The sequence below is a fragment of the Mastomys coucha genome, unplaced genomic scaffold, assembly GCF_008632895.1.
Source record: "Mastomys coucha isolate ucsf_1 unplaced genomic scaffold, UCSF_Mcou_1 pScaffold22, whole genome shotgun sequence".
In the NCBI taxonomy this organism is placed as follows: Eukaryota; Metazoa; Chordata; class Mammalia; order Rodentia; family Muridae; genus Mastomys; species Mastomys coucha.
In genome coordinates, this window is record NW_022196905.1 from 179,804,441 (window position 1) to 179,825,339 (window position 20,899).

The 20,899-nt window shown below is 41.6% G+C and overlaps 1 protein-coding gene and 1 non-coding gene across 4 annotated transcripts in view; one reads left to right on the forward strand and one right to left on the reverse strand.

Moving 5' to 3' along the window:
* Positions 1–2,166: 2,166 nt before the first annotated feature.
* LOC116071805 lies at positions 2,167–2,298 on the reverse strand. The gene has a single exon (XR_004111169.1). It is a non-coding gene; the product is annotated as a small nucleolar RNA SNORA17 (small nucleolar RNA).
* A 9,326-nt stretch (positions 2,299–11,624) lies between these two features.
* The window catches only part of Tusc3 (tumor suppressor candidate 3), a 136,700-nt gene continuing 127,425 nt past the window's right edge, over positions 11,625–20,899 (forward strand). For 2 of the 3 annotated variants that reach the window (XM_031339562.1, XM_031339564.1), the window contains exon 1: positions 11,625–12,001. In XM_031339562.1, the coding sequence (XP_031195422.1) occupies positions 11,864–12,001 (138 nt within the window). In that variant the 5' untranslated portion in view covers positions 11,625–11,863. The remainder of the gene's footprint in view (positions 12,002–20,899) is intronic. The other variant, XM_031339563.1, reaches the window with a different exon arrangement.

Genomic DNA, 20,899 nt, shown 5'->3' on the forward strand with positions numbered 1-20,899 from the left:
AAAGTATCTCTGACTGTGAGGTCACCTTTATAGAGATAGAAAATTCTAAGTCGACCAAGGCTGCATACTGAGCCTCTGTCTCAAAAGGAATTTTTTGTTTTTGTTTTTTCTTTAAATTTAAATAAAACTTTTTATTGGTTCTTTGTGAATTTTACATCATGTACTCCAATTTCATCTGCCTTCCCCTCCCCTCATACCCACTCTCCACTCTTGTAACCCATCCCCCAACAAAGAAAAAAAAATTTCCTTGTGGAAGCTGTCATGTGTCACAGTGTTTCCACAGTACACCCTTTGTCCACACTTCTTTACTTGCAAATGTTCCTTGAAGTGACTCATTGGTCTGGTAAGAGGCCTCTGGTTTCTACTACTCTATCAATACTGGAACCTCCTGGATCTCCTCTCAGATATTCTGCTGTTATCCTGTGTCATGAAGAACCTATAGGTGTAGAGATGTAGGACTGGCTCCTTCATCCACTCCAGCAGTTCATGGATGGGGCAGATTGTGAGGTGAGCCAATTCAAAGCCCTGGATCTGGGCCTGAGCTGTATCTGAACTGGTCAGCCTGGTGGCTCTCCTGTTCCCACACCCTCAGAGCCTGCTCGCTCACCAGCAGCCCCTATAATTAGGGCTGTCTTTTCCTTGCTGGCCAGGAGAGGTACAGGGTCTGCTCTCCTGAGTGTTGCAGCTGGTAAGGGACATGGCCAATTCTTCCACTCTCCTAATGCTGCCTGCCGTAGATGACAAGGGACAAGCGAGGGGAGGAGGACATCTCTCCTTTATCCACACCACCAGTGCCCAGCAGACAAGGGGCAGCGATCACCCTCCTGCACTCATGCCCTTGGGCGCCAGCTCACCTGCAACCCCCACATCTAGGTCTAGCTCTATTGTGCTGCCCAGTTGAGAGATACAGACAGGGCCCACTCACCCAAGTGCTGCAGCAGGTGAGGGGCAGGGGTAGCTCTCCTGCTCTCATGACCCCAGGGGATAGGTCCCCTGCCTGCCTCATGTATTTGTGACCTTCCTACAGCTGAGGGCTGATTCTTCAGACCCTGCCATTCACAGATAGCCACGCCTCTCTGGTCACCTCCTGCTAATTGCCACATCTCTCTCCAAGTTCCAGTTAAGCCCGCCTCCAGAGACTGAAGATGAAGCTGCTGACTGGGCCAAGTTGCTGACGAACTTGGGGGAGGGGTTTTGCTTTACCTATCTACCTGTTTGCTTGTAACAAGGTGATTTCAATGAATGATGGCGGACTGAAAGCACACCATGCGTTAGCCTAAATTTTTCAAACCCTTCCCGCCTTTCCGGTACCACAAATTATTCGGGCGTTAACCCCCATTCCAGAAACCCCATTCTTATGAGTGGCTGCTGGGAGCTACAGTACTGAGGGCCAGAGGAGGAAGGTATCTCTCTCTTGGGCATGCCACCATAGGGGAGACTAGGTCAGTTCTCCCATCCTCACCTAGCCAGCTAACCTGCAACTCCCCCAAATGTGGAGACCCGCTCTGCAGATGGCTAGGGACCAACCCCACCCCCACCCCTAAACCCCAGCCATGCCTAGGTGAGGAGGTGGAACCACTTTAACACGTCCCCAGGCAGCAACCCAGATCAGGGATGTCCTGCTGGCCTTTGGTACTGCTTTGGTGTTGCTGAAGGGCCACATATACAGACAGAACAGGCCAGGACCTCGCCATGACCCCAGGTAACAACACTGGCTTCTCACATCAGGCTGTTCCCCCACTGCCCTCGAGTCTCCACTTCTGCCTCCCCTCTGTTTCGCTTTCCCTTCCATTTCGCCACCACCTACTTGCTCCTCTTAGAGGCACCTGGGCTCTTTGGGTGTCTGGCGTCTTCTCAGGTGTAGTCTCAGGAGTGCTATTCCACATTCTTGCATTATGGTACCAGGCCAGGGTCATCTCAGGCATAGTCTCTCCCGACCCCACTCCCAAGCCTGGTGGTCATCTCAAGCTAGCTCCCTGTCCAGACCCCATGGAGCAGGTCTGGTGGTCATCCTAGGTTCTCTCCTCACCCAACTCACCTTAGTGGCTCCTTGCAAGGGTCATCTCTCTATGGCTCACTTTTGCCAAATGTTACAGTAGGTTCCAGGCAGGGTTCTTCTAGTCTGCCTGGCATCAGATTGGTCGTAGTCTCTTGCTTTTTACAGGGACTGTTTGACTACTAACCATTCAGATGGTCACAGGTCAGAACACTATGTGTAGACACAGTCTCTCTCCTCTTAGCGACCTAATGACGCACATGCGACATAGCAGCCACACAGGCGCCACCTCAAGGGGCAGGAATTTTTCAGATTTTTATATATGTTATTCCACATACAATTTGCCTTTTCCTATAAACACACATGCGCACACACACATACAACACACACATTTTTATATAAATGAAATGATGCTTTTGGAATAGAATCAATATGTACTTTAAAAGTTAGAACTTCCTGTGAAGTCTTCATTGCATCAACTAAAAATATCCTTTGACATATTTCTTAATAAGTTAGCCGGTGAAACAGATGAAGAACTCTGTGGAAAATCAAATGGCTATGTCACCATATTCCACCAATAAAACTTAATGACTGATTATAATTACAATTAAACACTTAATTTTGTTAATATGGAAGTAACATATACCCAACTCGGCATTTCTTATGTTCAAAAACCTAACTATCCATCACTTCTTTCCTTGAAAATGACAAGGTGAGGACGAACATTTATTCAGTGAAATAAAATTATTGGCACATGCAAGTTTTAGCTCACTCAGTGAGCATAGAAAATAAATTGAGAAGAAAGTTATTGAATCAAGGACTTGGTAATATAGTTTACTAATTAAAAAGTTGTATTTGCACATTTATATATAATTCCAAAGAAAGGATAATTGAAAGGAAACCAAAGTTAGTCGAACTGGTGGTCATTCGTATGCTAACAAATTGTAGCATTTCTTAAACTTGGAGAAACACAAATCAGAATCCACTGTTCCGTATTCTGCAGCTAGCTCACATCTATCCAAGCCAAGACAATTTGTTTGACATAATACGAATGGCAGCATTATCTCTGTGGCTCACCTTGCTTTAGAGTTTCCTTTCCAATGGTTCTTTGGCTCTGCAGATTCCTTCTTCAATTATTTCTGGAATCTCAGAGATGCTCTTTCTATACTCCTGCAACCTGCTTGGATTCTTTTCTCTTAAAAACAATGCTACAGATTGTTTAAATTAAATAGCTTCAATCATTTGTCCCATGTTTCCACCTTCCCTCCATATCATTTCACTAAGATAAAATGAATTTTCTTACTGAGGGTGGGAAAATTCTGGTTGCATTCTGCCAGAAAGCATCCATACCATGGATGTTGTCTCTAGAGTATGTAACATAGCAGAATTTAAGAAAATAATTTTCTCCCTATTTCTATGTTTAGTTTCCTTCCTTCCCCAAAGTTATTAAATAATGCAGAGCTCTTTGACATTATATTTCTTGGGCTTATTGTGTATTCCACTGGCCTCTCTGGTTATAGGGGCATGCTGAAAAATAAGTGAAATATTGTTTGTTTGAGATAATCAAATGTCCAACATAACCAACTCATATGATTGGGGTTGTTTCTGAAAACATCCCAAACACAAATACAGGATGGCATCCAATTGCACAGGTGCATGTTCTTTCTATTATAATTTCACCTGGTAAATTCCTTCCTAGAATGTTTAGCAATGAATTTCAATATAAATATACAATAGTCCTGATCTAAATCCTAAGGCGCAAATCAAGCGATACTTAGATCATATACAAATGCTCTTGGCAAATGCCCTAAATTATGCAAAATAGAATATTTTAATTTGATATCCAATATAGCATTAGGTTGGGTTTTGATAATGTTATTGATAACAATTTAGTTGCTGTTGATTATAGTCATAGGACTTTGAAATGTCATTTATTAGTAAGAGATAGTTTAGGAATAACTGAATAAAATGTATCATACTATTACAAAATCACTTTTATTATAGAACACTTCAGTAAATATTTATATAAAATTTATTTTCTTTTTTTTAAAAGATTTATTTATTATTAGAAATGAGTACACAGAAGATGGTGCCAGATTTCATTATGGGTGGTTGTGAGCCACCATGTGGTTGCTGGGATTTGAACTCACGACCTGCAGAAGAGCAGTCGGTGCTCTTACCTGCTGAGCCATCTCACCAGCCCAAAATTTATTTTCTTAAGCTGAGAATTTTCAACAGAGAAATCTCAAATGGTTAAAAACATTTAAAGTCATGTTCAACATCTTTAACCATTAAGGAAATGCAAATCAAAACCACTCTGAGATTTCATCCATGTTGTTTCTCCCCGGATTTCCTCTTGTTCCATCACCTGATCTCTCCTCTTCCCACCCTAATCCAAAACGAATCCATCCTTGAACTCAGGACCTTCGGAAGAGCAGTCAGTGCTCTTACCTGCTGAGCCATCTCGCCAGCCCCTAACATCTTTTCATCTGGAGATACACACACTGTTGAATTCTTCTGAACACGTCCAGATAAAGTCTGGACCATAGAATGAGCTCTTCTGATACTGTTTCTCTACAACTGCACAGTTCTGTGTTAGTATTTCATAGCACGGAACCAGTATTCAAATTGGCTGAATTTCACATGTGCTCCTGGCAGTGTTTAGCTGATGGTTAGTAGTAGTATGGCCTAAGTGTTGGTTAGGCACACACTTGCTGTTTTTAATCAAGAAACTAGACTTAAGAATGATGTGTGCATTGGAAAGATCTGGTGATTTCTACATGTTCAAATGTGCAAACAAGGCATCGGTGGGAACTAGGTTTCACTCTGGTCAGAGTTTTGCTTAACATTTGATTGTGATATTTAGACACTCTTTTTTGGTTATTATTTATTTTCTTAGGCATGTATTCTACTTGGGCTTTAGTCAACTAATCAGATTTAGATTGCTTTATTCTGAACTTGTTATCTGGACCTTGAAGTACCTACATCTTTGGACTACTTTATTGTCATGTCTGTATTAAGGGACCATCTACAAGGAGAAAAATATTCAAAAATCCATCTCTGATTCAGTGTCAAGGAAGGCTGAGTTCTGAAAATATCATTAGACATTCAAGTTCTTTAGATCAATGAAATCTACTACCATCATTTCAAATCTGCACAAGAACTTCTCCTTTAGTCTATGAGAAATGACTTATTCAGTCCCTTCTGAGCAATACCAGGCCATTTTGTCGCTCTCTGATTAACATCAGTTACCATTTGCCAAACTTTGACAGCCACAAGATTTAAAAACAAACAAACAAAAAAAATTCAGTAAACCCCTGGACCTCTGGATATCTCCTATTGTCTTCTCAATCTAAAATGGCACCTCACTCAGGTCAGACACTTGGTTCCTCCATGTTTTCCGAGTATAATATGTAGTTACTCTCTGATTAGTGAAATTTGCATGCAGCCATTTGGCATTATAGGGGCTACTTAGAATACTTTTGACAATGGCAAGAACAAAGCATCTACATCAGGCAGTGAGGAGCCTAAGTATAACCTGCTGACTAATGGGGACAGTAGAAATAATGGCATACAATGATAGCACTGGTGATGGAATACTGTAAGAACTTAAGGTATATGTAAAGACTAAGGAGCTTCATATTTTTATAGATTTTTTTTTAAATGGAGGCAACATTTTAGGAGATCTGAACTTTGGCATAAATAAATTGATAGGTGGAGATTTCTATTGCTGTGATGAAACTCCATAAAAATCTTCTGGGAGAAGAGGTTTATTTCAGCTTCCAACTTTGGGGGCACATCCCATTGCTGAAAGAAATTAAAGATGACATTCCAAGAACTTGGGATCAGGAGCTGAGGCCAAAGCTATACAACAGTCATGCTTACTGGATACTTAGTGTGTTGGGATGAAATGATTAAATAAAACCCGGCAGTGGTGTATTCTCTCACTAGCTGCCCCAATGTTCTGGGTTCCTGAATGAAAGACATGCACACACAACCTTTATATTTTGATATGCCTTATCAGCTCAATGGCTGGGCCACTTCCTAATCTCCATGTGACTAATCCACCTCCCTCCGATAATCCCAAGTTATTACTTACTAAATCTATCTTAGCTGCTGTGGACCCAGATTGCTGCCCATCTGGACCATGCTTTCCAGGCTCCTTCACATGCCCAGATACCAATGCCTTGTGTTAGGTTGACATAAACTAGCCAGCACAGATGTGAACTTTTATCTAGGTGAAAATGTTTACACCAATGAGATCATCAGTGCAGAGCCAAGTGACAGAGCGTAAATGACATATTTAAGAGGAACAAAACAGCTAAGTAGAAAACAGTGAGAAATTAGAAGAGAAAATAGAAAACGAGTTCAGGAAGGTCTTGACAGACAAATAAATGAGTTCTTGAGGACATGGAATGCTACCCTTTTTCTAGTGATGACAGGTTGTCAACATTACACAGGCTTCTGTCTTATAGGGACTTCTGTAAAATGTAAGGAGGCAGGGCTAGAAGCTTGGGTTTATGGTAAAAGAGGAGGATAATAGAGTGAAATGGATAGGAGCAATTGTTGTAGGGTTGTTTAATGCTGCTATTAAGAGTGATGGAGTCACACATTTGGAAAGGAAAAACCAGCTGGAAACACTGTAGATGTAGAAAGACAAAACAAAACACCCAGAAACTGTTAATTGCAGATGGATCAGGTGAATAAGGGGAGGTGCTTTGAGGGCCTAAGCTTTTGTCATTGGGATGGTGATTCTAATTACTGTAAGGAAATGAAGATCTATTTGGGAGGGAAAGGGCAGGATGATGGGTTTTGATCCTATTGAGTATATATATTGATGTGGATGATGTGGTTGCTATTTACATATTTTCTCTTGTACCCAAAAAGACAAATGTTGAGGCTCTTTGCTAACACCTTGAGGTGAAAGCGGTGAGATATTCTTTGAGGGGAGTAAAGGCTAACAGGAGTGGAGGTAGGGAAATCGGGTGACAGCACATTCCTAACACCAAATATTTCTTCTGTAGTAGTCATTGTTCTAGTGCCGTGAAGAGACATCCTTTCCAAGGCAACACTAATAAGTGAAAGCATTTAACTGGAGACTTGCTTAGTGTTTCAGAGGGTTAGTCCATTATTATTGTGTCAGGCAACATGGTGGCATTCCGGTAGATGCTGGAGTGGTAACTGAGAGCTACATCCTGATACAAAGGGTGAGAAGAGAATTGGGCTTTTGAAACTTCAAAGCCTAAGCCAAGTGACAAACTTTCCCCAGCAAGGTCACACCTTCCATTCATTCTAATCCTTTAAAATAGTGCCATTTCCTGGTGACTAAGCATTCAAATATAAGAGCCTAAGGGGGCCAGTCTTATTCAAATCCCCACATTTTTTATATGACCCTATCAAAGACCAGCTTTGACTTTACTGGGTAAACTGAGGCAGCATTGAATGAGTGTGATGTGGGTGGTCAGTGCCCAAAGCTGATGACTTCTGGCAATTTACTCTGTCTTGCTATTCAGGCTCAAAGGCTCTTGGCTTCTGGAAATTACTCCTGCTCATAGCAGCAGGGGGGAAGAAACTTACTTACTTGGGTTCTTTTCTCTTTCACTCAGGGACCCCTAGCTGTCTAGACTAGAGGACTAGAGTTTGTTAACTCTTTGTGGGCCAGAGTGAGAAGAAAAAAAAAAAAGGAGAAAGAAAATCAGGAACACAGAAAACATACACATCAGATGAAGCTGAAAAAGAGCTCCACCATACTTTATTTTTTTTTTAATCTTTTTTTTTTTTCTGTATATGAGTTCACTTTTGCTGTCTGACTTCAGACACACCAGAAGAGGGTATTGGATCCCATTATAGATGATTCCATGTGGTTTCTGGGAATTGAACTCAGGACCTTGGAAGAGCAGTTGGTGTTCTTAACCGCTGAGCCATCTCTCCAGCCCCATACTTTATTGTAGTTCTTAATTTTTATACCTTCTCAGGATAATTGATTGTGTGTGTGTGTTTTTTTTTTATATTTCATAAGTTCATAGGAAGTTTAAGGCAATGCTTTATGTCATACTTTGCCAATGTTTAAGGCGTTCTAGCAGAAGTGTTTACATGTCTTTCTGGACTAAATATTCATTATCCGTAATTAGCTCCTTAAATTCACTCTAAGTTTAAAGCAATAATTCTTCTGTCACAAGTAGCATGGTTTTGTCAAAAGACAAACCACCTGTCTTGGGTCTATAGTATTCTGAAGTCTTGTAGAGATAGACTCATCCATCATTTATTTTCTGTCTTTGCACCCACAATCAATTTCCCATTCCCAGCTTATGATCTTTTGTTGCCAGATATTGGCCTCGGTCCTACTAACCTAGAAGGAATTTTTTTTTTATTATTGTAAATTTCTTCCAAGCCTGCTTCATTTTCCTAGTGCTATTGGCCTGTGTCGGGAAGGCTTACAGAACTCTATTTGCAGCTTTTATTCTATAGGGGCATAAGATTATTTGTATCAATTTAGGAATTCTATAAAATCATTTATGAGGAATTATAAAGTCATCAATTTGTCTACAAAGCATTACTACATGAAAATATATCTTCAGATTGATTGTGCCGGAAATCTGCCCAGATAGGCCCACAAATTGTTAGGCATATCTTCAGTGAGAAGCAATCCTGGGATGAAGTCTCTTAGGACCCTGAATCTGAGAGCTCACACACCACAGTCATTGCAGAATGATGGGCCCTCTCCAGAAAACTCATTTGCTTACCATAGGCTTTCCTAGATGGCCTATGACATGAGCCACAGACAATAGCCCCACAGTCAACTAGTAGGTGGGTTACATGTCAAGGATCTCCTATCAGACTATATCCATATAAGCACAGTCTTATTAATTAAAGACTTTAAATACTTCAAAAGCCAAATAACATAGATATGGACAATCAGGAAATAGCTTTACTTGGCTTCAACTTAATTCTTTGTGGAGTTGAGCTTTCTGAAACTCTTCTGATTATGAGTGCCCCTATAATTAAGAATAATTTATACTCAACTTTATCTCTGTCTAAGTTTTCTCTAAAGAAGAGTGCCCAGCTCACTGATAAGAGGATATTAGACCCAAAGCTCCAAATACCCAAGATACAGTTCACAGACCACATGAAGCTCAAGAAGAAGGAAGACCAAAGTGTGAGTGCTTAGGTCCTTCTTAGAAGGAGAACAAAATACTCACAGGAGCAAATATGACGATAAAGTATAGAGCAGAGACTGAAGGAAAGGCCATCCACCTGGGGATTCATCCCATGTACAGTTACCAAACCCAGACACTGTTGTGGATACCAAGAAGTGCATGCTGAAATGAGCCTGTTATGGCTGTCTTCTGAAAAGCCCTGCCAGAGCCTTACAAATACAGAGGCAGATGTTCGCAGCCAACCATAGGACAGAGTGCAAGGGAGGAGGATTCCCCCATGGGAAGAACAACAATATCAACCAACCAGACCCCCCAGAGCTCCCAGGGACTAAGCCATCATCCAACAAATACACATGGCTCCAGCTGCATATGTAGCAGAGGATGGCCTTGTCAGGCATCAAAGGGAGGAGAGGTCTTTGGTCCTATGAAGGCTCAATAGATGCCCAGTGTAGGGGAATCGAGGGTGGAGGTAGGAGTGGGTAGATGAGTGGAGGAACACCCTCAGAGAAACAGGAGGAGGGAGGATGGGATAGGGGGTTTCTGGGAGGGGGGGAAGCCAGGAAAGGGGATCACATTTGAAATGTAAATAAATAAAGAAAATATCCAATAAAAACCATAATATTATATACCATTAAAAAGAAAGAGGAGGAGGAGGTGGAGGAGGAGAAAAAGGAGGAGGAGGAGAAAGAGAAGAAGAAGAAGAAGAAGAAGAAGAAGAAGAAGAAGAAGAAGAAGAAGAAGAAGAAGAAGAAGAAGAAGAAGTGCCCAGTTTAGGTATGATGGGTATATCTTTATACTTCCAGCATCTAGAAAGGAATGGCAAGAGAATGATGATTTAAGCTAGCCTTGGTTATAACCAGGGCTAGAGAGTGAAACCCTGCCTAAACACCAAGATGAAAAAAACCAAAGCAAAACAAACAAACAAACAAAAAAACCTGAACTAACTTATATGAACAGAATGTTCAGATGATTTTGGGAAACCAAAAGCCTGAGAATCATGAAAGAGTTACTTGTTTTATGATCTCCTTTAAAAACAGCGATGGGTTAAGAGATGGATCAGTAGTTAAGATCACAGGCTGCTCTTCTAGAAGACCAGAGTTAAATTGCTAGCATTCACATGATGGCTTACAACCATCTATAACTCCAGTTCTAGGTGCTCATATACCCTGTGCTGGCCTCTGCAGGCACCAGGCATGCGTTTGGTACACATATGTAGGCAAAGACTCATATACATAAAATAAAAATAAATAAAAATTTAAATAAGGTTATGTAGCATGTGCATGGTTACAGGACTGAACTGCCAAAGTTTGAATTTCTGCTTCACCTCTTTCTAGTAGTACCACATAAATATTGAGTGTTAATGTATTTATGAAATGTTTACGAAAACCTCCTTACTGTGGTTGTGGAACAAACATTTTTTTTTTTTTTGTATGGAGTCCTTGAGATTTCAGAGCATCTGGGAACCATGTAGTAGAAAAATTACCCCATTTAAATTGACTTTTTAACAAAATTGTTATTTTCATCCTACACTATGCAGAATCAGCAGTATGTATTACTTTCCTATGGAAACCAACTTTGCCATATCACAGCCTAGGTACTACAGGTAACACGGAATGCTGTGGTCACTACGTCAAAAGTCACTAAATTAAAACTGCTGTGAGCTGCCATATGTGAGCACTATTTCCATCTCATGTGACATATTAGCTAAGCCCTTGTACTTTTGTGACCTTTTGTTATGCCTAGTGTCAGCCTGTTGTTTCTCATACTTACAATATTGTCTAATATCTTCCCACTACAAATATTTGTTGGCTAGCAAAATGAATTATTTCAATGTTAATAATATTTGCTTTATAACTGATTCCTTAATAATTCTGTATGTATATATAATTTATGCAGTTAAAAGTGCTTTAAATGATGTCTTTAGGTTTTTCATCAGACTATCAAAGATGTTGATTGTACAAGAGAAAAAAATCTTGAGGTAGAGAAAAACAATGGTTGTATAAAATGCATTTATTATGCTCTATTCATTTTTGAAAAGAAAAATGCTGATAGTCTCTAGGGCAATGCTGATAACTCCATTGAATAGTGAATGAATGGCTTTTAGCCAGGTTGGTTTCTAAGGGCCCTGATGGAAGGTGGAAGAACCCCTAGTAAAGTGTAGAACACTTAAGTGCATCCAGACAACTAAGTTGTATGTCAAGTGTGGTAGGGGGCTCAAGAGGAGTCACATAGGGGTCCCTAGCTACTCCTCAATGCGATTGGAGCCTTCTGGTGCAAGAAGGCAGCGGGATCTCCTCCTGATCCAGAGGGCAGGTTGGATCAACCGGCTCACTGCACACTCCTGCGCCCCTGTGTGTTTGGAGAGCAGCCCAGCGTCGGGTCAGAGGTGAGAGCGAGGGGTTACTCCTTGAGGCTGGCACACAGGAAGCCCCTGAGAGAGCAGCTGAGACGCGCGCGCACTGAGCCGCCTTCTCGCCACGCCCACTTCCTGCTCCATCCCGCGCCATTCCCGGTCCCTCTCCCGTGAACCGGATGCGCTGTCAGTCTCCTCCTCTGCGTCCTTAGCCTCCACCCAGCTCCCTGGAGAAGCCGCTGCCACCCCGAGGCCTTGGCCCAGAGAGGCTGCTGGCGGCTGGCCCGGCGGGCGCGGGCACGGTAGGAGCTGGGCGCGCACGGCTACCGCGCGTGGAGGAGACACAGCCCTGCGGCCATGAGTGCCAGGGCCGCTCCTTCACGCCGGAGACAGGCGGGCCGCCGGTTGCGCTACCTGCCTACCGGTAGCTTTCCTTTCCTCCTCTTGCTGCTGCTGCTCTGCATCCAGCTCGGGGGCGGACAGAAGAAGAAGGAGGTAGGCTGGATCCCGCGGGCGGGCGCCGCAGGGCGGGGGAGGGCTGGAGCTTGCCGCGTTGCTAGGAAGCCCCGTCGCGTTGCTAGGCAGCGGGGACGTGGGCGCTGGCGCCCGGGGGCGGGAGCTACGTGGGCGGGAGCGGGTTGGGCGTGTCCCTTGGGCGCCTCGGGTTGTAAGGATGCTGAGGGTGACCCTATACTCCTAGACCTGGAAGTGTGAGCCGGAGTCTGAAAGTCGGTGCTTCAGAGACCATGGCTGTGCTGTGTGCTTCAGGTGTAGGCCGGACTTTGGATGCTGGTGTCCCTAAAGGGCATGCTGGATGTGAAAATAGCCTAGGGGAAGTACTTGCTAGCACAGAGGAACTATTTATATTTACTCTTTATTCTGCTCTTTTTATGTTAAGACATCACATTGAGTGTGCTATTCATTCTGTATTCCTAATAGTTCCCTTGTAGAACTAACTGAATGCTTATTTTTGTGTTCGACTCTGTGTGTAGTCGAGAGAACAATCACATTTTTATGTTTTACTCTGCAAAGTTTGGGTCACCTGATTTTAGTTTCAGCCTATCTCTAGGTCGGAGGCTGAGATTTGACGTATCTAAATGAGTTGTAGAATAACTCAAGCTCAGTTTTGTAGAATTAATATGGACATCTGGTCTGGTGGCTTCATAGAAGCATTTATTTTTGAGTTGTAAGATTTTTACAACTCATGGCTCCAGCTGCATATGTAGCAGAGGATGGCCTTGTCGGCCATCAATGGGAGGAGAGGCCCTTGGCCCTGTGAAGGTTCTGTGCCCCAGTGTAGGGGAATGCCTGGGCCAGGAAGTAGGAAAGGGTGGGATGGTGAGCAGGGGGAGTGGGGAAGGGATAGGGTGTTTTCGGAGGGGAAACCAGGAAATAGGATAATATTTGAAATGTAAATAAAATGTCTAATAAAAAAAGAATTTTAGTTGTAGACCAGTTTGTTAAGAGTACTTTGTTTATATCTTTGAAAGTGGCTTTTACTGTTGAAATTATACAAGTCACAAGACTCGTAATATGCATCTGGTTCAGTTTATTACCAGAATTTCATTAGTAGGGTAGAGAGTAAGAAAATAATCACGTGTAAATAGTAATTCTTCTTCTTCATTAATTAAAAAGAAATGAAATGTTATGTGTGTTTCATCTGTGTACCACTTGGGTAGGTGTCCTAGGAGGCATCTGATCCCCTGGAACTAGAATCACAGTGGGTTGTGAGCTATCATGTGGGTGCTGGGAATTGAAACCAGGCCTTCTGGAAGAGAAGCAAATGCTCTTTAACAGCTGCAGGGCTCTCTCATCAATTTTGCTTGAAACAACCTCAGTATTAAGAACTGCCTTTCGTGGCTCCCTCCCCCACCTTGAGATTTTTCTTCTCTTCCTCCTCCTCCTCTTCTTCCTCCTCCTCCTGTTTGTACAAAATTCTTGGTATTTTGGTAAGACGTGCTTCTGCAAAGCACCACTACTAAATTGAAATCGCACTACAAGATAGATAGGTTTTTCCAGCACTTTGTGTCTTGTATGTATTTTCAGAGGTTTAAATTCACTTCATGAGAAAGGTAGTAGTTTGTAGCAGACAGTTTAGTTTATTATTTTTTTGGGGGGGGTAGGGTTGTGATATACAAAGCAGAAGGCAATAGTAATTGATGATGAACTTCATGTTGTTTGTGACCTTTTTTGCACCCAAGAATGTCACCAGAGCCACTTTATAAGTTGTAGGGTAAGATATTAGAAAGTTTACAGGTTTATAGATTCTTAGCATCTCCAATCATGAGACTATTTCAATATGTAAAATGTTGGGAAACTTGCTATAATTTAACAACTAATGCTAAAGTACATATCTGCTTTCCTTAAAATCCTTAAAATGTTGATTAGACAAGATATTTTGTAAAAAGGAAAGATTAGGAGCTACTGAGGTGATGGCTCAGCAGGTTGAGGCATTTGCCATCAGAGCTTATGACTTGAATTTCATTTCCAGAACTGTCATGGTGGAGAATACCAACTCCTATAGCTAAGTGTCCTGTGACCTCAAGGCATAGACTATGGCATTTGCACACCCACACATGTACATGCACTGTTTTTTTCCCCTCTGATTTAAGAACTTCATTGCCAGTATAAGATTCTACAGCACTGAGTCAGAAAGCACAGCAGTTGGAACATAATTTAAAATAGATGTTACTGACATCTGTATCAGAGTGGCAGCTTTGGCATGAGCATGTTTCCTATTTAAGACAGAAACCATGTTAAAATCTAAAGCTAACCTGGGAAAATGGGTAGTATTTGCTTTTAATATAGTGATTATGACAGCAACAGTTACCATTATGGACCATTGAGTCATATATGGTCCAGTCTTCCCAACTGGATCTTTGCGTAGACACCTGGCAAACACTTAACCTTGAAGTTTTGTGTGCTTATTTTCAAATCCAGACACTAAGAACCTACATTTTAGGAGTTGAGATTAAGACTGTATAAAGTGTCAATAACAGTGAGTAATACACACTCTCAAATGATCAATAAATAGCAGCTACTACTATGTAATACCTGAATAAAGAAATGTTAATATGATAGAGTTCTGACATGTAACTTAATTGTTCTTAAATAAACTACAAAAATAAAATGTATGGCCACTAATGAATTGTCATATCATAAAACACTTGTACTGGCTGGTTTTGTGTCTACTTGACACAGGCTGGAGTTATCACAGAGAAGGGAGTTTCAGTTGGGGAAGTGCCTCCATGAGATCCAGCTGTGAGGCATTTTCTCAATTAGTGGTCAAGGGGGTAGGGCCCCTTGTGGGTGGTGCCATCCTTGGGCTGGAAGTCTTGGGTTGTATAAGAGAGCAGGCTGAGCAAGCTAGGAGAAACAAGCCAGTAAAGAACATTCCTCCATGGCCTCTGCATCAGCTCCTGCTTCCTGACCTGCTTGAGTTCCAGTCCTGACTTCCAGTAAGCTGAATAAACCCTTTCCTCCCCAACTTGCTTCTTGATCATGATGTTTGTGCAGGAATAGAAACCCTGACTAAGACAACACTGAAATCTTAAAATCTTGGGTGGTTGAAGTTCTCTAGAAGGGCTTTTCCATCACACAAGAGTTAGTGATAGTCCATAGATTGTTGTGTGCTTGTGTTCACCTGTGTGTATTATGCATGTGTTTATACATATTTCTTCATGAAGTGACATCTACTTCATTGAAATGAGTTTTGATATATTTTCTGTTTTAGAATATATTCAATCAAGTGAAGTAACTGAGTAGTAAAGAAGATTGAAGATTTTTATAGTTCCTTTAATTATGCTTCCTTTAATTATGTTTAATCATGTGACTGGAACTACAGAAACAGTTGAAACTCTTTCATACTAGGTGATAGGACTTTGTGGGAAATTTTGGGTTCATATTAGTATTCATTTGCATAGCTAGTACATTTTTCTGCTTGGCTTTTAAAAACAGTTTCTTGTTTTTTGACATCATTACCATTTATCAGTTAATCACCTTTATTTAGAATTGTTTTTAACTTTTAATGACCTCTTCCAATTATGTCAAAAAGGTGCTGTAAAGTGATTTCCAGAGGATTTAGTTTCACACACAACAGAAGGTAACAATAATTTATCCCACCTGCTCAAAATGTGCCTCACCAAATAGGCTATAATATGTAAGTGAGAGCAAACAAACATTCGAAAGCCTGAGTAGCTTACAGACATTTTTTTGAGAGATGACCAAATTTTTGCAGGTCCTAATGGAAGCATTTCCATTTTTAAAAACATGTGTCTATGTCATTAATTTGTTAAGAGAATTTACATGGAAATTCTGTGTGAGACTTTAATATTTTACCAAATGTTGGTGAATAGTATATTTTAAGCTAAGAACTGAAGTGGAAGAAAACTCCTATAATTATAGTACACACTTCAGAACTTCCTAGTAGTTACCATGCTGCTGCCCAGCCACACGTGAAGATGTGTAGTATACTCTAGCCGTTATCTGATAGCTCGCAGAAGGCTGGTTGAAAGCAGCAGGCCTTATCTTGACTAGCTCAAACCAGCCTGCCCTCCTTGCAGAGGTGATGGCAGAAGACTTTCCTTGTCACAGCAGTGAGTGATTCTGTTTGCATCCTGCCTGGGGTCCCTCGTTTGTTCTTTGGATATAGCAATACTGGGTCGGTGAGGCATCGATCCGGTGCTTGCCTGACAGTTCTGTATGTTGGTGTTCCTTAGCTGTGAGCAGCTACAGACATCTGCTAATAAGAGCAGATGGAACTCCATGGTGGTGTAGCTCTTGAGTAGGCCCAGGATACTGACACCCCTTAGCCTGTGTTTGTTACAGGTTGTACAGAGCTTTAAAAACTTACTCAGCCCTCAACAGCTCTCAGTGTTGGCATTTCTGGGCCTACTATGGTGACATTTCCCAGGCCCTTGACTGTGTAGCCAGTGTGACACATTCTTAGCCTAGAGGAGTGTATGTTGAATGACCCACCTTTTGTTAAAAATTGGAGTCTCCAGGAGACTAAATGACCTTTTTCATATTCATAAAACTGGAGTGGTTGAGTTTTGTCTTGCTATTGTTTCCTGTGTATTTTCTCTCTTGGAATCCTCAGGGGGAGGAGGAGTGGCTAAATTAAAGTCTAATCCTTTACTAATGGCACTATAATTTAGTGTAGCTTCACATCGCCAGCCATATGAGTCATATACTTTGATGTTAGAGAAAGTGGAAAACATAATAACTGTAATCTTAGAGTGGGAATATCATATTTTAGATTAAATAACAGAGTGTGACTAGAAATCAGAGCTACTGACATCAGGGTTTATGTTTCTAAATGTCTTTCCATAGTTATTGTTCCTTAGGGTTCCCCAGCCCTTTACCACTTAATATCCTTGTTACGTTTTCTGTGCTTTTTTTGCTTTTCTGCTCATAGCTGATACTTTAACCTTTCAAGTGTGTCTTTTTGTTTTTTAATGAAGTGAATATAACCTACAGACATTGTATACATTATAGGGACTCCTAGTGATGTTTAATATGTGCTAAATAATGTTTGTGATAGGTTTAGCAGGTTAACGTTATTACCTTACGATGAGCATATTACTGTTATCTTTAGTCACCCACCTGTATGACAGCACATCAGAACTTCTTACTAGCTAGAGTTAACACCCACTGATCAGCTTTCCCAACACTCTTTTCTTATCTGCTTTCCACAGCCCACCCTCCTTCCTGCTGTCTGCACTTCTGTGAACTCACCTTGCTACTTACAGGACCTGGCTTTCTGTTTGTGTTTCATTCTTTTTATGGTTGAAAAGCATATTATTACCTAGATATGCCACATTTTCTTTATCCAGTAGGTGGTATATAAGATACTTGGGTCACTTCTATTTGTTTGCTTTGACAGGTTATGCTGTGCGTGCAGTTTTATGACATAGTGATTCCCTTTGCTGTGGAAGGGACTGATCATCTTAGGTTTTCTTTTCTATTTTTAGTTTATTGAGGAAGCTTGACACTGTTTTTTTGTAATGTGTGTGCTGGTTTACCCTTTCTGTTGACAATATAGAAGGATTCCTTTTGTCCACATTGTCCCTAGCACTGCTATCTCCTGACTGTAGCCATTTTTACTATAGAAAGGTAGCAGCTCAGTGTATTTTGATTTGACTTCTTTTAAAAGTGATGTTTAAATTTTCATACATGTACTGGTCACTTGTATGTGTTCTGATCAATGTCTGTTTCATTTTATGGCTCATTTTAAAATCAAATTATTATTACTATTATTGTGCTTTTGTGGTTCTCAGATTTCCTATGTATTTGGATGCTAAGCTCACATATAGCTGACATTTATTTTCTATTCCGCAGGATGTTCAGTCTGATTGTTTCCTTTGCTGTGGTGATGATTGCTCGTCTAGTTTTGCATTTTTCTGTGCTTTAGAGAACTTCTCTAAAAAAATTTCTAGCCATTCAATACCGGAAATGTTTACTATGAGTACACATTTGGATGCTATTTTTCTTTTTGTGGTAGTTTTATATTGTCAGGCCATGCAGGTAAGCCTACTTGAATCCATTGCATTGATTGTTCTAAGCTGAGTGACAGGTGTCGTGCTGGTTTCATTCTTCCGTTTGTGGGGGTCCTGTTTCTCTCATTCTGAAATGATTAAAAAATGCAGCAGCTATAGAGCAGACTGATTTGGTTACTTAGAGAATCTAGTTTCTAAATTTAGGGTATCTGTTTATTAAATTGCTTAAACAAGTGAAATTAAGCCAAGGAAAATCTCAGTTATAAGTAACATTCAAACTGTATACCCTGTGTTGGTCACAGAATATGAGAGTGTGTCAAATTTCTTTGACAAAATATGTGGCCAGAGCGATCCCAGGAAGCAGAAAGTGTTAATTTTGGCCCCCGGTTTGAGGGTGGTCCTTTACAGTGGTACAGTGAGGAGGCTAGTCACTAGCCACATGAAATCTGAAGTCAGGAGGTAAAGTGGTACACACTGCTGGTGTTTGTTTATTTATTTCTGGGCAGTGTCCCAGTCCATGGAATAGTGCTGCTCACCATTGGGACGGATCTTCCTACAGCAGTAAAGTTACACTGGAAAACTCCCTTATGGACACACACCCAGAGGTTTCTCTCCTAGAGATTCTAGAGTCCATCAATCAGACAATATTAAGCACCATAGAGGGTAGGGATCACTTTTTTGCCCAAGGTGTTTGTCTTATACTATCTAACACTGAGAAAAAGTGAGTAAAGACTCCCCGGTGCCTTTGCCAAAGCTACAAGTTAGAACCCATTTTTCCAGTGCCACTGGTGTGTAGGTCATTGTCTTCTGTCTGTCTGTCTGCCCACCTTTGTGTGCATGCAAATGTGCATGTTTGCTTCCTAGTTCACGTGGAAGCCAGAGGTCAACCTCTGCTGTCTGTCTTTACCTACCTCCCACCTTTCTTTTTGAGAAATGGGCTCTTTTTTGGCCTGGAGCTCCCTGCTTAGATGTAGGCTGACAGGCAAAGGAGCTGCGGGGACCCATCTGTTCCTGCCTTCACCACTACACCTGGCTCTCTTTTTCTTTTTTTAATTATTTAAAAAATTATTTACATTCCATTTGTTGGCCCCCGCCCCCAAGCCCCCTTCCACAGTTCTTCATCCCATTCCTCCCTCCCCTTGTCCTGGAGAGGGTGCTTCCCTCTACCAGCTCGCCCCCTTCCCTGGGTCCTCAAGTCTTTCCAGGATTAAGTATATCTTCTCCCACAGAGACCAGACCAGGCGGACCTCTGCTATATGTGCCAGGGCCTTGGACCTGAGTGTACTTCTAGTTGGTGACTCCGTCATCTGGGATAGTTGAAACTGCTCGTCTTCCTATGGGTCACTTGCTCTCCCCTTCAGCTTCTTTAATCCTTCCCCTAATTCAACCATGGGGTCCCTGACTTGGGTCCAATGGTTGGGTGTAAGTATCTGCTTCTGTCTCAGTCCATTGCTTGTTGGATCTCTCAGATGACAGCCATTCCAGGCTCTGTTTGTAAGCATATCATAACATCAGTAATAGTGTCAGGCCTTGGTGCCCCTCTTCCCCACCTCCTCCACCATGAGATGCATACCAAGTTGGGCCAGTCATTGGATCGATCTTCCCTCAGTCTCTTCTCCCTTTCTTGTCCCTGCAGTTCTTTTAGACAGGAACACTTCTGGGTCAGAAATTTGGACTATAGGTGATAATTGAGTCCTTTAACTTGAGGCCCTGTCTTTCTACTGGAGGTGGACTCTCTTTTTGAGTTCCCTGTCCCCAATGTCACATTTTGCTTAAGGTCACTATCATTGAGTCCTGAGAGTCTCTCACCTCCCAGGTCTCTGGTACTTTCCAGAGGGTCCCCTTATCCACCTCGAGGCTGCCTATTTCCATTCATTCTCCTGGCCCTCTGGACTTTTCTCCAGTCCCCTCCCCCATACCTGATCCTGTTCCCCTTTCTCCTTCCTGTCCTCTCTCCCACCCAGGTCCCTCCCTCTCTCCCTCCCTCCCTCCACCTCTATGATCATTTCCTTTTCTTCCAAGGGGGATTGCGGTATCCTCTCTGTTTAGTTTTTGTTTCCATGATCTGTTCATTGGTGAGAGTGGGGTGTTGAAGTCTCTCACTATTATTGTGTGAGGTTCAGTGTGTGTTTTGAGCTATAGTAAAGTTTCTTTTACAAATGTGGGTGCCCTTGCATTTGGGGCATAGATGTTCAGAATTGAGACTTCCTCTTGGTGGATTTTTCCTTTGATGAATATGAAGTGTTCTTCTCCATCTTGTTTGATAACTTTTGGTTGAAAGTCTATTTTATTGGGATTAGAATGGCAATTCCAACTTGTTTCTTGGGACCATTTGCTTGGAGTACTTTTTTCTAGCCTTTTATTCTGAGGTAGTGTTGGTCTTTGTTACTGAGGTGTGTTTCTTGTATGTAGCAAGATGCTGGATCTGGTTTGTGTATCCAGTCTGTTAGCCTGTATTTTTTTTTTTTAATTAGGGAATTGAATCCTTTGATATTGATAGATACTGAAGACAGATGATTGTTAGTTCCTGTTATTTATGTTGCTGGAGGCGGTTTATGTATGTATGATTCTCTACTTCTTGGGTTGTTGTGAAATGTTTAATGTCTTGTGTTTTCTTGGGTGTAGTTACCCTTCTTGTTGGAGATTTCCTTCCAGTATCCTCTGTAGGGCTGGATTTGAGGAAAGATATTGTATAAATTTGGTTTTTGTCATGGAATATCTTGGTTTCTTCATCTCTGGTAATTGAAAGTTTTGTTGGGTATTATAGCAAAGATCTCTCCTGTGTCTTTGATTACTGTGGACCTCCTGGGAGGCACCCAGGCTGTAACCTGTGGGCTGATACCAGCTGCGGATATCAAGCTGCTCTCATCTCTACACCTGGCTCTTACTTTTTTTT